The 17,312-nt window shown below is 45.0% G+C and overlaps 1 protein-coding gene across 1 annotated transcript; it reads right to left on the bottom strand.

Moving 5' to 3' along the window:
• Window positions 1-896: 896 nt before the first annotated feature.
• Window positions 897-10,969, bottom strand: LOC147632725 (ras-related protein RABE1d-like). Its single transcript, XM_086807556.1, has 8 exons — window positions 10,644-10,969; window positions 10,378-10,450; window positions 2,560-2,660; window positions 2,410-2,475; window positions 2,225-2,322; window positions 1,819-1,881; window positions 1,591-1,683; window positions 897-1,521 (listed from the first exon to the last, which is right to left on the bottom strand). Exons 1-8 carry the CDS (start codon window positions 10,714-10,716, stop codon window positions 1,441-1,443), a joined length of 648 nt encoding a protein of 215 aa, XP_086663682.1. The 5' UTR covers window positions 10,717-10,969; the 3' UTR covers window positions 897-1,440.
• Between the last annotated feature and the right edge of the window lie 6,343 nt (window positions 10,970-17,312).

Below are 17,312 nucleotides of genomic sequence, written 5' to 3'. Positions count from 1 at the left end.
CTCTCAAATCATATATGGCAACAATATGTGGTGCTTCGGTTAGAGGTCGGAAAAAGTGTATATTAAGCAATTGAGGAGCATATATATACGCTGGCCTCTCAAGTACCCTTTTTATAATGTGGTACTTCATGGAGCAAAAAGAATCCAGGGGCAGCATCACGCCTAGAGGGATGTTGAAAAACATGCAGAAGAAAGTACTCACAGATTACTCCAAAGTTCAACAACAAACTTCCTCCTTGTTTGTCCCTGCGAGATCCTCAGAATTCAGAAGTTAGTGTAATTTACAATCAAACTCCCCTCAGCACTGTTACCAAAAATTGCATGGGAAGTTTACATGCTGCAAAACACAAGCTGCTAAGTAGTGGTTTGCTGGATGGGGGTTCTCATAACCTCTTCAAGGACCCACTTGGTAATGAAGCAATTCTCCAATGGCAGTGCTCAGCTGGCAAACTGTAAGACGTACCACCACTACACAAAAATCCCCGCTTTGTGCAAAAAGAGACTTTGTACGGAGCTTGACAGAATAGGTGCCACGAACTACTAGTCACACCCCACTTTTGGATCTGAGACATGGCAATGACATTGTAGATCTGACCTTGAGAGGCCATCCAGGTTTATGCTCCAGAGACTAAGCAGCATGACTTCCGGAATGCCCAGGTTTTCCTACTTTTCACATTTTCTACCCTCAGATCCTCAAAGGTGTGTCAGCATTTCTCCTTTTTTCTTGCAAAAGGGGAGCACGAAGAGGCACTCCATGGACAGGACATCCAGAACGAACTCTTAATATAGACATGTACTTACGTGATTGGATCTCCTATGATGATCGGCAAGAAACAACTTGGCACAGAGAGAGGATTTTAAGGACAACAAACACTAATTAGAACACCAGAACACACTGAGAGAAACACAACCTGAAATCCCTCATTCGAAAGCTTCATTGACAATAAAAGAGTGCATCCATCCTTGCCCTTAGCGATTCAAGGTGCATGCACTTTGAGCACAAGGATCTGTTCACAAGGCATCCTCATGACCCAAACTACTAGATATGGCAAGCAAAAGCAAGCTCCACATCTCTTTCAACAAAGAACAATGCAGAAACCATTTATGAGTCCTGCATTTTTGGAGCAGCAAGTGCTTCAAAATGTTTGTTTACAAAAAAAAAAAAAAAAAAAAAAAAAAAAAAAAAAAAATCATGATGTGACATGACCATCGCTGCCGTCAGGAATTGCAAACCATTTAGTATAGTGGTGTCAGATGTATGCAAGCTCCACCCATTCATTCCCTGTTCAAAAGTGCCCACTTCTCCAAGTCTAGGCACTTGCTTTGAGTATCCATACAGCCCTCAATAATTCCTGCAACCAACCACCATGGCTCCACAATGCAATCCCCACAATTCCTAGGTTCACAGCAGCATGCTACTCCACTCCATAATTGAACCTTTCAACTACAGCAGGTTGATGTTCGAGCATGCTCTGATGACCCATTTGTTGCATCAGGCACCTTGATACTGATACCAGATGGCTGCAAGGGTGGAAACCAAGTTAGATCAATACATGAACCCAAGAATTTGAATGCACAGACCGTACTGACCTCAGGCTTGGTGGCTGTATCTGCTAGCCGCAACTTTATGTCTCGTGCGATGGTTAAAAACACATTTTCCACATTCATGCTTGTCTTAGCACTCTGCCCAAATCAAAAGAATGGTGCCACATTAACATCCCAAATGGTAACAATGCCTACCTCACAGACCATATGAAAGCATCAGCTGTAGCCCTTCCAAATATCCTATATATCCATCTTACATGGGAGACCACTTACAGTTTCAAAGAACTTGATGCCAAACTCATCAGCAAGTGCTTGACCCTGTGCGGTGGGCACAGCCTGCGAGACAAGTCACAAAACCAAACAATCAAGCACCTCATCATATGATAGGCTCTCACTCTGACACACAATGCTACAAAGAGCATAAAAGTGAAAAATAAAAAGCATAATAGTGTGCCCCCATGCAAAACGATAACCATAAGTGAAACGCCACGCAAGTAAAAGCAACACCAAGCTTGCCGGGCGTAAAAGCTGGGGCCAAAGCTGCCAGTGAAATTGCATGGCCACATGGGCAAGCACAAGGCAGCACAGGCAATACCACAAGGGCAACAGCAATGCCAAGTCTGAACTTGGATGTGAAATTCTCAGACACAACTAACACAGCATGTCCATAAAAACTCACCCTCTTGCTCTCATCCATATCTGCCTTGTTGCCAACCAAGATTTTGTTGACATTGTCGGAAGCATTCTGTTCTATGTTCTTGATCCAGTTCCGGATATCTTAGGTTACAGAAGTTAAGCACCAAGAAATCACTACTACGCACAGCAATAATTAAGAAACATCGTATCGCCACAATGGAGGGATACTCTGAAAGGATGTCTCATCCGTAACATCATACACCAGGAGGATTCCCATGGCTCCTCGGTAGTATGCTGAAATCGCACTTGATTAACAATGCATTCATTACAATATACAGGAGTAGAACCAACGGCTGATTAAATTTCAGTCTCCCCTACCAGTGGTGATAGTGCGGAAGCGTTCTTGACCAGCTGTGTCCCAGATTTGCAATTTTACACGCTTTCCATCAAGCTCCACCGTTCGGATTTTGAAATCTATCCTGAGATGCAACGACCCAAATGTTAAATCAAAGTACCTACAAATTCCCTTCAGTAATCAGAATTAAGAGATCCACACTTTTCATAAGACTTTGCTAAAAACTGTCAGACCAAGAAACTTACCGAATGCCTTGGTCCTCAATTGGCAAGATCCTCTCTGGCACAATTTTTAAAAAGCTGAATTAAAGAAAAGAATCCCCCAGTTCACCCGCACCTGGTCATGGTCCTGTGCTCTATCCACAGTTGGATCCCTGGAGGACTCTATGGCAGCTGCTCCCTCATCCCCGTCCAAGACCTGCAGCTCGTCTTCTTCTGTTCAGATGTTGGAAGCCACCAAGCTTGTCTGCCAGCTAGGTAACAGCCAGCCAGCACGAGACCCCCTGCGGGCAGCCCTCGTCAGGGACCAAGGACAGATCACTAACATCCAGTGCACCTACGGGCAGGTGTCCCCCTGCCGCCCCCCCCATCAGACAACCGTTAACGAGTCGTTAGCATCGGAGATCTCCTCAGAGCCACCTTAGGATTCGATTTCCCAGGATCGAGTGATGCCCCCACCTCCCCAAGCACCGCTTCACCACTGGTTGCACGCGGGAAGATCCTTCCCGACGAAAGCCACACCTCCTGGTCCCCAACTTTCGGGATTCTCAGGAAAGGACCCAAGCATGATAGTCCCTGTGCAAGCTCAGTGGCTGATTCTTCAAGTTGGGGAGACCAGACTCGCATCCTCAACATCTACGCTCCCAACAGATTGCACCACGTTTTGGACTCAGATGCGCCAGGGTCTACCCCCTTGTAGATGCTTGGTGCATGGGAGGAGACTTCTTTTCGACCATGCCCAAAGGATTCTCAACCTGGCAAACACATGGCACCAAGACCGCCACCAACAGTCAGCACAAATCATGGACCTCCTTCAAGACCTCATCATCGTCAAGAGGAACCCACCGTCCCTTCCTTACTGCATCGCGCATGGATGAAACCATTGCCCGTGTCTTGATCTTTTGGTGGTGGTGACTAGGCAACATTGTATCAGCATCAGGCTAAGTGTTGTTGCTGTCTGCTCAGGTCCAAGGAGAGAAGCGCAACATGTATCAAGACCCCCAGAAGCTGGTTGGTGTCGGGCACACCCAAGGGGAAGGTTGCATGAGAGTTGGTAGCCAATTGAAGCTGCCCCATAAGCTTTTATGGAGCACTCCAAGGGATGAAGTTCATCCAAGGGATGGAGCCAAGGGTGCTAGGATGTGGACTAGGACCCAGTCGGCCAACAGTGGAGCATCTATTTGAAGAAGTCGGCAGTGAATAGATTTTATGCATGTCCAAGGAATTGGCCAACAACAGGTCGGTTAGTTTATTATTCCTTCACAAGCCTATAAATAGCATCTCCTTGCTCATTGTAGATCATCTGGCATGACTAGGCGATGGGCACAACACACGGCCACCTTCAACGCAAGAAGCAAGGAGAAAAATGCCTTGATCGGGTGCATGAAGGAGCAGAGAACGTGGGGTGGGGCAGGTCATAGATTAGCATTTTGTTACCCTTTTTGGGAAGGCCAAAGGCCTCAGATGATGTACCTTTTTGTACTCTACGAATATCCTGAATATACAGCCATCTCTCTCTCTCTCTCTCTATTCTCTATCTATGATGATTGCTCCTGCATCAAGTGTTCCTATGTAGCACTGCTTCGGGCTAAAAAAGGACTCCCGAAGCTTTCGCATTCAATGGATTATAATCCATGGGTGGCTCGAAGTCTACAATACTCACCAGCATTTAAACTTATGTGAGTCTTCTTTATATCACCCTTTTGGAATTCTGAAACTATACTCTAATATCTACAAACACTTAGAATCCATGTTAACTAGTGTACTTTACACTTTTGATGCCACCCATATTGAATTTCCTAACATAAATCTTGAAGATATCCCTGACCTTCATGAGTATATGAAATCTCACAAACCTGGCCACCCACCCCCCAACTCAAGTCATGGTTAGGAAGAGGCACCATCTTCATCTTCCATCTCCACTTATCCCGTATATTCTAATGTTGCTAGTAAACTACTTAATCCCTATCCTAATGCCCCACCTACTAATAAGTCTCAACTGACTGCATCTTTTCTACTCTCACTCCTCAACAGATAGATTTTCCCACTAACCCTCTCGCCCCCGAGGAGATATTGGCACCTCACCCGTCTCCCCAACGGCAACCTCAGGAGGTATGCTATATTGTTCCCCATGTTACTCCCAAATCATCTTGGCCAAGTTCCCTAGCAGTGAAATGTGATCAAAAAGATCATATGAGAAAGTAAGGGAGGTAATCTTTGCCATGAATAAGGACAAAAGGGATCCTTCTCTTGTTACAACATCATAATAAAATACATGCCGATTCTGGAAATCACAAAAAAGCTAGAGGAACAAACACACGTTACGAGTAAAAATCTGAAAATAGTGGCGAGGAAAAACTTATCCCTGTTTGTGTGTGCAAGAGGAGGGTTGCGAAATCTACCTCCTAGCACTTTTGTCCAACGCTTGACCAAAGGAATCAACCTCTAGCTTCTTCTTCTTTTTTAATGCCCAAACTGCTTTTTCTTTTTTCTTTTTTTACAAGCGCCCCCCTTCTAGAATCCCCAAAAAGTAGATAATCGGCTAGTTTTAGAAAATTTTCCCAAAATTCAGCGTGCATGCTTTCTTTGTTTAACAACTTTGAAAAGCTTTTCTCTCTTCCTGGCAGCCTGTGCAAGCACAGAGCACAACAGCTCCTGTCAATACCTACATACACTTTCACACATCAATATGGACGATGCTCTCTTTTGCTGACTGTTGACTCTACTGGCCACCCTCCTTTAGTCTCTCTTTTACTCTGCCCTGTAGGAAACCAGTCTCTCATGCTTTTCTTCACATGAGACCTGTCCGCTGCCCACATAAGCCTCTGTGCGCAGGCTGCAATCAGCCCTCTGCCACAGGTTTCAGGGCACCAAAACTCTGTCAGAATACGCAGCGGAAATGATGACCAGATCTGGGAACCCAAGAGCAAAGGCAATGCAGAAAATAACAGCACAAGAGAGAGAGAGAGATAGAGGCGTGTAACTCTGCTCTATATACACAAAGAAGATCCCGGAATGATACAACAGTGGCAAGGGGCTGTGGGGCCATTTTATATGGCCCCCAAACAGCAGTCGGCCTGCTGTAGGGCAGCCGACAGGGCCTGAACCTCCACGACCAGCCATGATCACCAGTCGGCCAGCAGCAGGGTGTCGGCCAGCTCATGTGGGAGGTCGTGGACCTGAAGCAACACAATCGGCCAGCAGCAGCATGTCCAAATGCAGTCGGCCAGCTTCAGAGGTCCTCCTTCCACCACAGGGCTACCACCCAAGCCACAGAAAAATAGGGAAAAATGGGGACAAAAACGGGGAGTGAGGAAAAATGAGAAAACACCTACAAGGGCTGGCACACCCAAGGCCCTGGTGTCAACATAAAGACAGGAGATGACTTCTAACACCCCTTCTCAGCTCCTGGCTGTGAAACCAACCACAGGGAGCTGGGGTGCCATGTGAGCAAATCCTGAGATAGCGACTTCGTGAAGAGGTCCACCGTACTGTCCTCCGTCGAACAGAACTCTAGCAAGATGTCATCAGCAACGATCTGTTCACGAACAAAGTGCCTCTGGATGACCATGGGTTCCTCCAGTGAAACCCAAACCTGCAATGCAACCTCTGCAGCCTCACCACCTCGCAAGCAGCATCACAAGCAGCCCGGTACTCTGCCTCTGACGACGACAAGGCAAAAGATGACTGCCTCTTACTGCTCCATAAAACTGCTCCTCGGCCTGAAGTAGATCTCCTCGTGTCCGGATCTCCTCCCCAAACTAAGTCACTCCAACCATGGAGTTGGACTCCATCAATCAATCCCCCTCCTGTGTAAAAGAGTCCATGATCCGTCGTATGCCGTAGAAACCACAAGATATGCAGTCCTACCTCCCAAAGAGTCATCTACAACCATGAGCTCAACTGCCTCATCAGGAAGCTCCCGTCCAATCTGGTGTCCATCAACCAAATCAATGAACCATTCTGCTTCTGAGTCAAAGAGGCATCACACTGCTCACAAGGATCAACACCTGTTACGGTGCAAAGCCAAGTCCTAGAAACCTGCTGAAGACCACGCAAGGCCTTCTGAAACCTGTCAACCACCCCCTCTGAATCTGGAACAAAGCCTGGAGAATGCACCTCCTTCTGCAAGTAATCAACTGCCACCTGCCTGGCTTTCCGAAAGGTCTCTGTGGAAAGAACATCCCCATCTACAGGAATTTCTTTGTCCCGAATACTGCGAGACATCAGAGCATAAGTTACCTGTTCAGTTTCCTCTGACTGACGAACACAAGAACCACCAACATCACTACTGGAAAGTTCTTGCCAACTGCTGCCATCAACTGGCAAGCTATCCACCATCTGGACCCGGAAAGCCTACACCTACAATGTATCCACACTTAAGTGGCCATTACCAGACTGCCACTCATCACAATCCTGAGGACCTGTTAGAGAGAGTGCTGAAAGCTTGTAAACTCCATTCTCCACTCTGCCTTCCCAAACCGTGTTACAGCCTTTTGACTGTTGGCCAGTTAAGGCCTCCGAACCTCCACCCTAAGGAGGATTCGTGAATCGTTCCTCCTGGTCCAAGACCATGGGCACAAGCTCCTCCCACGTGATGGTGCTGAGCTTGCCACTGGTAATCAAAGACGAGCAAAATGCTGAGTACTGAGAGGGCAAATGCGACAGCAACATTATGGCCATGTCTTCTAACGATATCTCCTTCCCAACCTGAAGAACTTCCTGCTAAAGAGCCTGCAGCTTGTTAATATGCTCTCGCATCGTCAACGACTTTGCAGGGCTCATAACCCGCATCTGTACTTCCAAGGAAAACCTCTTCATTGGCAATACCCTGTTGTAAAGAGAAGCCAAAAGCTGCCATATACCTCTGGCCAGCATCATATGCTTTACATGATTGATTACCTGTGGTGTGCAGTGGAGGAAGATAAACGAACGGACCCTGGCGTTGACACGATCCCACATCTGTGCCTATGCCTCTCGGTCCTTTCGAATCGACGGTAACTCCCCTTCCTCTACTTCCGGCCGTGGAACCCCAACAACGATGAAATCAGCGAGGTCGTAAGACTCCAGAACAGATTCCATCATAACCTTCCATATGCCATAGTTGTTCCCATCCAACTGACGGTCCACTGGGAACGTGGGGAGTGTAGGGATCTTCACATGCCTCTCGGCCATCTCTAACAGATCTGCCATTGCGGGGATGGGCTCTGAAAAAGGGTGGGTGGGTGGGTGGGAACAAAGAAGAACTTACACCTGCAAGTGGCTGTCCAGCAAATCAGCCCGCCGTCCTCTTGCTTCTCCTCTTCCCAAACAGTCCCATACAGTCCACCAATCAGCAACACAACAGTCCCTCTCTTACTCACACAAATCCCAAGAACTATCAAGAGCCTATGGCTCTGATACCATGTCAGAATACGCAACGGAGATGATGACCAGATCTGGGAACACAAGAGCAAACGCAATGCAGAAAATAACAGCACAAGAGAGAGAGAGAGATAGAGGCGTGTAACTCTGCTCTATATACACAAAGAAGATCCCGGAATGATACAGCAATGGCAAGGGGCTGTGGGGCCATTTTATATGGCCCCCAAATAGTAGTCGGCCTGCTGTAGGGCAGCCAACAGGGCCTGAACCTCCACGACCAGCCATGATCACCAGTCGGCCAGCAGCAGGGTGTCGGCCAGCTCATGTGGGAGGTCGTGGACCTGAAGCAACACAATCGGCCAGCAACAGCATGTCCAAATGCAGTCAACCAGCTTCAGAGATCCTCCTTCCACCACAGGGCTGCCACCCAAGCCACAGAAAAATAGGGAAAAATGGGGAAAAAAACGGGGAGTGAGGAAAAATGAGAAAACACCTACAAGGGCTGGCACACCCACAACAAAGGCCCTGGTGTCAACATACAGACAGGAGATGACTTCTAACAAACTCAACCCCTTCCCTACAAGTATGCTAGACATGTCCGCCTCAGTAAAAATCGAACCCTGTCTGGGAGTTGAACCAGAGAAAAGCTAGGGTTTCATAAGGGTTCTCTGCACATCTAAACGCGCGATTTTCAGATCTTTCCCCTCTCAACATCCATGTACCCTATCAGCACAACCCTAAAAAACATAAACTTTTTCTTGAGATGAAAACTTAGGCATGGCAACGAGCAGATCTAGATACCTTCAATGAATATGCATCAAATCAACCTTAGCACAAAAGCGTAGAAAATACCTGGTTCTTGCAAATCCATGGAAACCAAAATGGAAAAGTTCCTAAGACCTTCCATGCATCGTGATAGATTAGTACAAACCCCCTAAGAGGGATGCAAGCTAGCTCACCTCCCAACCGTAGGTTCTGTGCTTCAAACCACACCCGAGCCAAGGACTAAGGTCCGACTCCCATAGATCCATGCCAATGTGTCCCATAGAGGCCTTCGGCATGCCAATCTATGCTCTGCCACATGTGTGGGCGCAGTCTTGGTCAAACTCTGACCAATAGTGAGGTTATGACAATAATAACCCATGTTTAATTTATATAGTGCTCGCTGTTGCTATTTATAATCATCTTGTTATAAATAGCCAATACACATAGATTTATTAATAATAACCTTGGGCGCCCATATTAGTTTGCTTTCTCCTAATCCCAAGGCTCTCCTAACCTTGCTGGATTAGGCCACTAATCCCGAGGATTAGCACAAGGTATGTAACATGCTCCCTCACCCCCATCTACCTCTCCATCTTGGCTTCCTACTGTTCTATACAAATCTAATGTCACATCACCATGTGCATAATCCTCTACAACTATGAAGACATTGCTGGCATGGATGGCATTTTGGATCTACACGCAGACATTTATAGAGGGAACCAAAAAATCTTCAGGCTGCTTCCTGTGACTGCTGCTTTGAGGTTGATTTGCTTCCAGTAGTACAAATGTGAAGGCTGAAGGCAACCTCCAAAATTGATATGTAAGCTTTTTCTTCCCCAAAACTGAAAATTTTCATGGCTGAACTTGGTTCAGTACCGACATCTTGAGCACTAACCGAAGAAAATCGAAATTGCACCCAAACAGCGTGTCGAAGATGTGTAGGATGGGGGGAGAGGGCTGATATTCACACTTGGTTAGTTTGGTGAGCAGCACACTCTTGCCTATTTTGAAAGGCCTAACTCCCACACACAACCTTGTCCCTTTATAGATTAGGGTTCACTGCTCATGACATGGGCTGAATCGTCTGCTAAACCCTGACACGTGAACCTTTATCTTTTTTTCTTTTGAAGACCTAGAGCTGACTTAATGAAAGAGACCATGTGCACATTCACTCGGAAGTGCTTTGTGATTCTCTCTCATCCCCCTAAATATCCTCATTGAGAAGCCCTTAAAATCATTGGCAGGCTTTTAGCCTAGTGCATTTTTTCCACTTCCTGATGGAGAATTCCCATTTTTTTATTTCAGAAAAAATCGTTAAATTTGAATTAAGTGAAAAAGATTGTAAAAGCATGTCCGCAAACACGGCCAATGATGACAATTTTCTCTACAAATTTCCAGTAACCAGTGTTTCTAGCTGTTTATTTAATAAGAGCAGAAAGCCTAGAATTGACTGCAAATACGCCTGCAGAAACCAGATGGATTATGGTGACTTACCCTATGGTTGTAATAAAGCTCGTGGTAAACGAATCATCCGAAAAGCGCAGCAGAAGGCAGCTCTTCCCAACACCTACATACCCCCCGCCCAAAATAAAAAGATGTTCTTGTCAAAATGAGGGGGAAAAAAAAGGATCCGAAAAAAGGCAAGCACAGCAGAGGGATCGGCACCCCTGAAATCTGATCGAAGGAAGGGGAGAGGGGAAGAAAGACAAAAAACAAACCGGATCCTTCTCAGAAAGCCAAAAAATGGCGATGAAACTCACCGCTGTCGCCGATAAGGAGGAGCTTTATGAGGAGATCATAATCCGTCCGAGCCCGCGGGGCTCCTGCGGCCATCGCGATGGAAGCGAAGCTTTTCCTGCAATCAAAGGCCTGCTATGGAGAGCTCGTTAAACCTCCCTAATGTGTGAGACTATGTACATAAGTATTGAAAGCTTACGACACTTAACTTCGACACTAAGGTGGGGGATTTTTTTTTTGGGGGGGGGGGGGGGGCGGGGGGGGGGATGGTGCTCGATGACCCAAAAGTGCACTTTGGAGCTATTGATTAGAAGAGAGAGAGACGCACAGTGCGCGGGCGCGCGTACACACACGCACACATGCATACACACACTAAACTTTTTTTGTGAGAATTAATGTGTATGACATATTGAAAATGATAGGATACAAAAAAAAGTTTACATCATGTCAAGTCCACAAGGACCTATTAAGTCTAATAAACAACTAGACTAAGAACATCCAAGGGGGTGATGTTAGTTGTAATAATTATATCACCTCGTATAAAATAAAGATGACTCTCAGAAGCCATTAAGAGTCCAAGAACTTGAGATCCTTGATATTGGAATGTATAAGGACATTATTGAAAACCCTACTATTTTGCCATGCTATATTATCTATAAAGCCTCAAATCTTATCATTTAGAAGCCTAGGTGCATTTCTTTAGAGAAGAATGCTCACATACCTAAAAGCAAATTAGGAAGGCTTTAGGTTAAAACAAAAGAACTAGGCACATATAGATCTCCAAGTCCATTTTAAGACATAGCATATATATGAGCAATGCCCACATACCTAAAAGCAAATTAGGAAGGCTTTAGGTTAAAACAAAAGAACTAGGCACATATAGATTTCCAAGTCCATTTTAAGACATAGCATATATATGAGCAATGCCATATAGTTTTAGTGTAGATACCACGTATGTTCCTCTAGCATGCAACTTATATTGTTATAGTAATAATTTTTCAAGGAATGGTTTTTTTAACAAAGAGGAGAGGTAACCCCCATATTCCCTTAAACAACATCATTCCACCAATCCATTGACCCAACATCTATATTGTAGGCTCTGTACACTACCCAACATCTATTTTGCAAGCTTTGTACACTACCCAACATCTATTGCAGGCTTTGTACACTGCCCTCCTAACACAAAGAGAGGTGTATAAAGCTTTTCTATATGTAGCTAGCTAGTGACACTTCCAAACCACTGCCAGTCCTTGTGTCTTATCTTCATTTTGTCCTAGGGGAGAATCAGAGAGTTTAGCTTGACCTTGGTGATAGTCTAGGCTAGATGTTATGGTAATTTCAATTCACTTTTTATCTCATGTCAATGACAGCTTTTTTCATTGCTATAAGGGGAAATTTAGCATCACATACACCGTCGCGCTGTTGGATGTCGCTTAAATGATACCTGTAGAAAGAGATTCAAAAATATCATATATAAACGACATATTATTATGTCGCATAAACGACATAGTGTCACTTCAGCGATGCATATTATTTTATTTTGGGTAAGCGGCACTAATACTGTCAGGACTATGGTCCTACAGAAGTCGAACCCTAGCATAAGTCGAAGGTGATCGGTGAGCGATCGTTGGCGCGTCGTTGGCGAGCGCGCGAGAATTCTCCCTTACTTGAGTGGCACAAGGGGGAGGCTTCACCATCCAAGGAGTGGGGTTTTGAACCCACCACCTCAAGCTCCAAGGCAAGTGTGCTAGCCACTTCACCTTTTTACTTGTGTTGTTCTTCTCTTCAAAAGAGCTCTACTTATTCTTTCAAGGAAGGACACAAACTACAAGGAAAGTGACACAAACTACAAGGAAAGTGACCTTTTCACCTTCAACTTTCCTTCTTTCAATTTGTGAGAGGAGTTTTCTATGCTCCAAGTTTGGAAGTTTTTGGTGGACGGATCTTCAACGACATGCTACATGCAACACACTTTTTTGCATGCATGTGTTGATTGACGACTCAAGTGGTGATTTCTTCTCGATTTTCGTGCATGCAAGAGGAATTCTTCTACGACGCTTCAATTGGAGTTCGCTTTTGAAGGTAATCCATTCTCTATTTGTAAGCACGTGCATACCATGGCCTCAGCGGAACCGTCTCATGTTCACTTCGATTTTGAGAATGATATGCATGATGTTAGTGAGGCACACCCTTAGGGTGGTGGTGTGGGTGATTCGCGACAGGCTGTTGCGCCTGATCGGGATGACAACATGACCGATGCCGAAGGGGGTGCGAGTCCAATAGATGATTATGGTTTGGTAGACACGGTAGAGTTTGGGCGTCTCACTTCAAGGGTAGTTGCACTTGAGCGCACTATAACAAATGTCAATACCAATCTCACAAACATGAGCACGCTTTTTATTGAATTTATGGCACGTTTTGCAAGTGGATCGGCGGCAAGTGGAGGGCCTATTCCGATAGTTATGCCTCCTCTTGTTCCAAATCCTATAGTAGAATCTATTGCACCATCTGCAACGCAGGAAGCGGCTATGTTGAAAAACGTGAAGCCGCCTGTGTTTAAGAGAGAGGAGCGCAATCGTAACAAGGATGCGGTCCATACATTTTTACACAAGTGGACGGACTTGCATCGCTTACGCCGCACTCCCGCTGCTGTTATGGTCACTGAGACGAGTCTCACACTTGAAGGTAAAGCCTACAAGTGGTGGATGAGTCTACCTATTGAAACTCGCCCTAAGACTTGGGAGGAGTTTGCGGTAGTATTTAAAAAGGAGTTCTTACCGCAAAACGAGAAAGATCGGAGTTGGACAGCCTGGGACAAGTGCAAGATGGAAGGTCTTACACTTAATCAGTATGTGTCCAAATACCGTGAAGTCATTCTCAAGCTAGACGGTTTGGACGACTTTCAAAAGGTTCGTGGGTTTGTTAGAGGCCTTGATAAAGAATATCAGGCAAAGGTTAAAACCCAGTATCCTAAAACTTTGGAAGCGGCTATCCAAAGTGCCCTTATCTTTGATGACACCATGGATAAGAAGGGCATGGATAGACCGGCCAAATTCAATGGCTCGCAATTTAATGCTAATAAGCGTAAACTTGCCAGCAATTCTACTGAAAACACAAAGAAGTCTAAAGGGTCAAGTGGTCCGTTGTCTCCACAAGACTTTGAACGGGCCAAGAAGGAGAAACTATGTTATCATTGCTTAGGTAGTGATCATGAGAAGAAAAATTGTCCACAGTTGCCTCGCAAGAATAAGGATAAGGAGAAGGTCAAGGAGAAGGCTGTACACATGGTGCAAACACTTCCCTTGGATGCTGATCCTAAGTATTCTGCGGTAGAGGTTTCGCACACTGCCGAGATGCATGAGTGTAATCTCACTGCATCTATGTGGCAAGAGACAGTTGGACCACATGATTTGGTCCGTATGCATGGCTCCATTTATGGTCATCGAGTACGTATTCTCATTGATGATGGTGCCACGCACAATTTCTTGAACTATGCATTAGTTAAGAAATTAAAGTTGCCGGAGACAAAGAGTTCTCATCGTTATGTGGTGTCCACCATTCAGGGGGATGATCACGATGTGTGGGATACTCTAGTACGGCAGGTGCCTGTGTTTGTGCAAGAACACACTATGGTTCTTGACTTCCAAGTGATGAATTCCAGAGGGAGACTCACAGCGCGGACTGGCACTGTTTCATGTGCAGGACAGTGCACACATGTTAGGACGGGAGTGGTTGTATGGGTTAGGGTCATCACTCAAAAGGAGTTATGAACATAATACGTTTACGTTTGAGGCCAATGGTAAGCATGTTTTACTTATTGGGGAACGTGATGTACCCCCAACACCACTCATATGTAATGCCGAACTCTCTTTTTTGGAGCATAGTAATCAAATAGAAGAACTCTATTTTTGTTATTGTGTGTCTCAAACTAGTGGGTTTAATGTGCATGATGTTTCTTCTTCAAATGAATCTTCCTCAGCGATGCCTTCTTTCTCTTTACCTTCTTCTAAAATCTCTTTAAATAATCTTAAGCAACCAGTTAATGCTTTGTCTTTGCAACAACTGTTACAAGAATTTAAAGATATTTTTCCTAATGAATTACCAGAGGGTTTGCCACCCGAACGAGCTTTGCCTCATCGCATTGATGTCGTTCCGGGCACCAAACCAATTAGTAAGCCGTCGTACAGGCTTAGTGCGACTGAAGCAGCTGAGGTGGAACGTCAGCTTGCTGACTACCTTAGTAAGGGCTTCATTCGCCATAGTGCTTCACCATGGGCATCGCCCATTCTTTTGGTGAAGAAAAAGGATGGATCCATGCGCATGTGTGGATTATCGCTCCTTGAATGCGGTAACCATTAAGAACAAATACCTGCTACCTAAGATAGATGAGTTGTTTGATCAACTCAAAGGTGCGAAGTATTTTTCTAAAATTGATTTACGTTCAGGATATCATCAAGTGCATATTAACGCTGATGATATAACCAAGACTACGTTCCGAACTCGCTTTGGACACTATGAGTTTTTGGTTATGCTGTTTGGGCTTACTAATGCCCCGGCAACGTTTATGACGCTTATGGATAGCGTACTAAGGCCGTACTTAGGCAAATTTGTCATTGTCTTTCTTGATGACATTTTGGTCTATAGTTCGACTTTAGAAGAGCATTTGGAACACTTACGAAAAGTTTTTCAGTTACTACGCGAGAATGCACTTTACGCGAAAGAAAGTAAGTGTGAATTTCTCAAGGATAGCATACAATACCTAGGTCATGTAATTTCTGCAGACAGAATTGCTATGGATGCTAGTAAGGTTGATGCTATTATGTGATCGCCAACACCTTGAAGTAAGGAAGAACTTCAAATCTTCTTGGGAATGGCAGGATTTTATCGCAGATATGTGAACGGTTATGCAAAGATTGCCGCTCCCATGACTGATCAATTGAAAGGTGCGGCAATTACCTTTCAATGGCGTGAGGAGCAACAACGTAGCTTTGATAAGCTTAAAGTTGCTTTGGCTACAGCTCCCATCTTGGCAATTGTGGATCCTCAAAAACCATTTGTGATTGAAACGGATGCCAGTGCTAAGGCAGTGGGTGCGGTTCTCATTCAAGATGGTCATCCTGTTGCCTATGAGAGCAAGAAGCTCAATCGTGCTCAACAAAACTACTCAGCTTACGAGCGTGAGCTCTTTGCCATCATATATGCCTTATGAAAATGGTGACATTACTTATATGGTGCGCAATTCGAGCTTGTTTTTGATCACGAAAGCATAAAGTGGTTTATGAACCAAACAGATTTGCAAGGTCGAAAGGCCAGATGGGCTGAGATCCTTCAGGAGTATGATTGCAAGCTACGTTATCGCAAAGGACGTTACAATATTGTAGCTGATGCTTTGAGTCGTATGCCGAAGATTAATTCGCTGCTATTCACAGAGTTGAAAAGCGAATTGTTAGAATCTTTACGAGGCAAATGCAAGCAGGATTCAACATACTCAAAGGTGTGGAATCATGTTCAAATGAGGGGTCCCTCTCACTCAAACGGTAGTGTTTCCAGTTCTTCCACACATGGTTCTTCTTTATCACAAGATGAACTACAGCGATGGAAAAACTTTTCCATCGATGATGGATACTTACTCCACAAGGAGAGAGTTTGTGTTCCATTGGACTTAGACACTAGGCGCCAAATTCTTTTTGAGTGTCATGATAGTCCAAGTGCAGGTCATGCGGGCATTCGCAAAACGTATGCTCTCGTAAGAAAGCATTTCTATTGGCCTGGACTTCACAAGGATGTTACTGACTATGTTCTGCAGTGTCAGAAGTGTCAAGTGAACAAAGCAGAACGTCTTAAAGCTGGCGGGTTACTGCATCCATTAGAGATTCCTGACGGAAAGTGGGAAAGTATCTCTATGGATTTTATAACGGGCTTGCCCACAACGAATCGTGGACATGATGCCATTTGGGTAATCGTGGATCGATTAACCAAGCTTTGTCGGTTTGTGCCTACTAAGAAAACAGTTACAACTCCAGAATTAGGACGCCTTTTCGTGGAGAATGTTTACCGACTTTATGGCTTACCATCCAATATTGTCAGTGATCGCGATCGCAAGTTTAACAGCCATTTTGGCCGAGCAGTATTCAGTAAGTTGGGTACTATGTTGAACCTTAGTACAGCTGATCATCCGCAGACAGATGGTCAGACTGAACGGGTTAATCAAGTGCTGGAAGATATGCTTCGGGCATATGTCAGCAAAAAACAATCTGATTGGGAGTCTTATTTGCCTATTCTTGAGTTTGCTTACAATAGTGCAAAGCATGTCTCGACAGGCTTTAGCCCTTTCATGTTGATGTATGGTTTTCAGCCACGTTCACCAGTGTCGGTGGGACTGGCGAATGAGAAAATCAGTCAGGTTAAGGATTTTATCCAAGACCATATGGATATGTTGCGCCTTGCACGATTAAATGTTCGTCAAGCGCAAGATCGTTACAAGAAGTTTGCGGACCAGAAACGTAGGCCACTTCACTTTCAAGAAGGTGATTGGGTGTTTCTGAAGGTACCAGACAACTCCACCAGTTTAAAAACGGGTCCCGTACCAAAATTGTCGCCCCAATTTTGTGGACCGTTTAAGATACTCAAGAAGGTGGGCCCAGTAGCCTATAAACTTGAGTTACCAGCACATTCCAAGGTTCATCCCATCT

Source organism: Cibotium barometz, chromosome 13 (assembly GCF_041138505.1).
Source record: "Cibotium barometz isolate CiBa-2024 chromosome 13, ASM4113850v1, whole genome shotgun sequence".
Taxonomy (NCBI): domain Eukaryota; kingdom Viridiplantae; phylum Streptophyta; class Polypodiopsida; order Cyatheales; family Cibotiaceae; genus Cibotium; species Cibotium barometz.
Note: the sequence above shows the minus strand (reverse complement) of the source record. Positions and strands in the feature narration are given on the sequence as shown.

Coding starts and splice junctions, on each gene's coding strand:
- LOC147632725 (XM_086807556.1), bottom strand. CDS start 10,716: ATGGCCGCAGGAGCCCCGCGGGCTCGGACGGATTATGATCTCCTCATA. Junction 2,661..10,377: donor AGCTTTATTACAACCATAGG/GTAAGTCACCAT, acceptor GTTGCATCTCAG/GATAGATTTCAAAATCCGAA. Junction 2,323..2,409: donor GGATGAGACATCCTTTCAGA/GTATCCCTCCAT, acceptor CTGTAACCTAAG/ATATCCGGAACTGGATCAAG.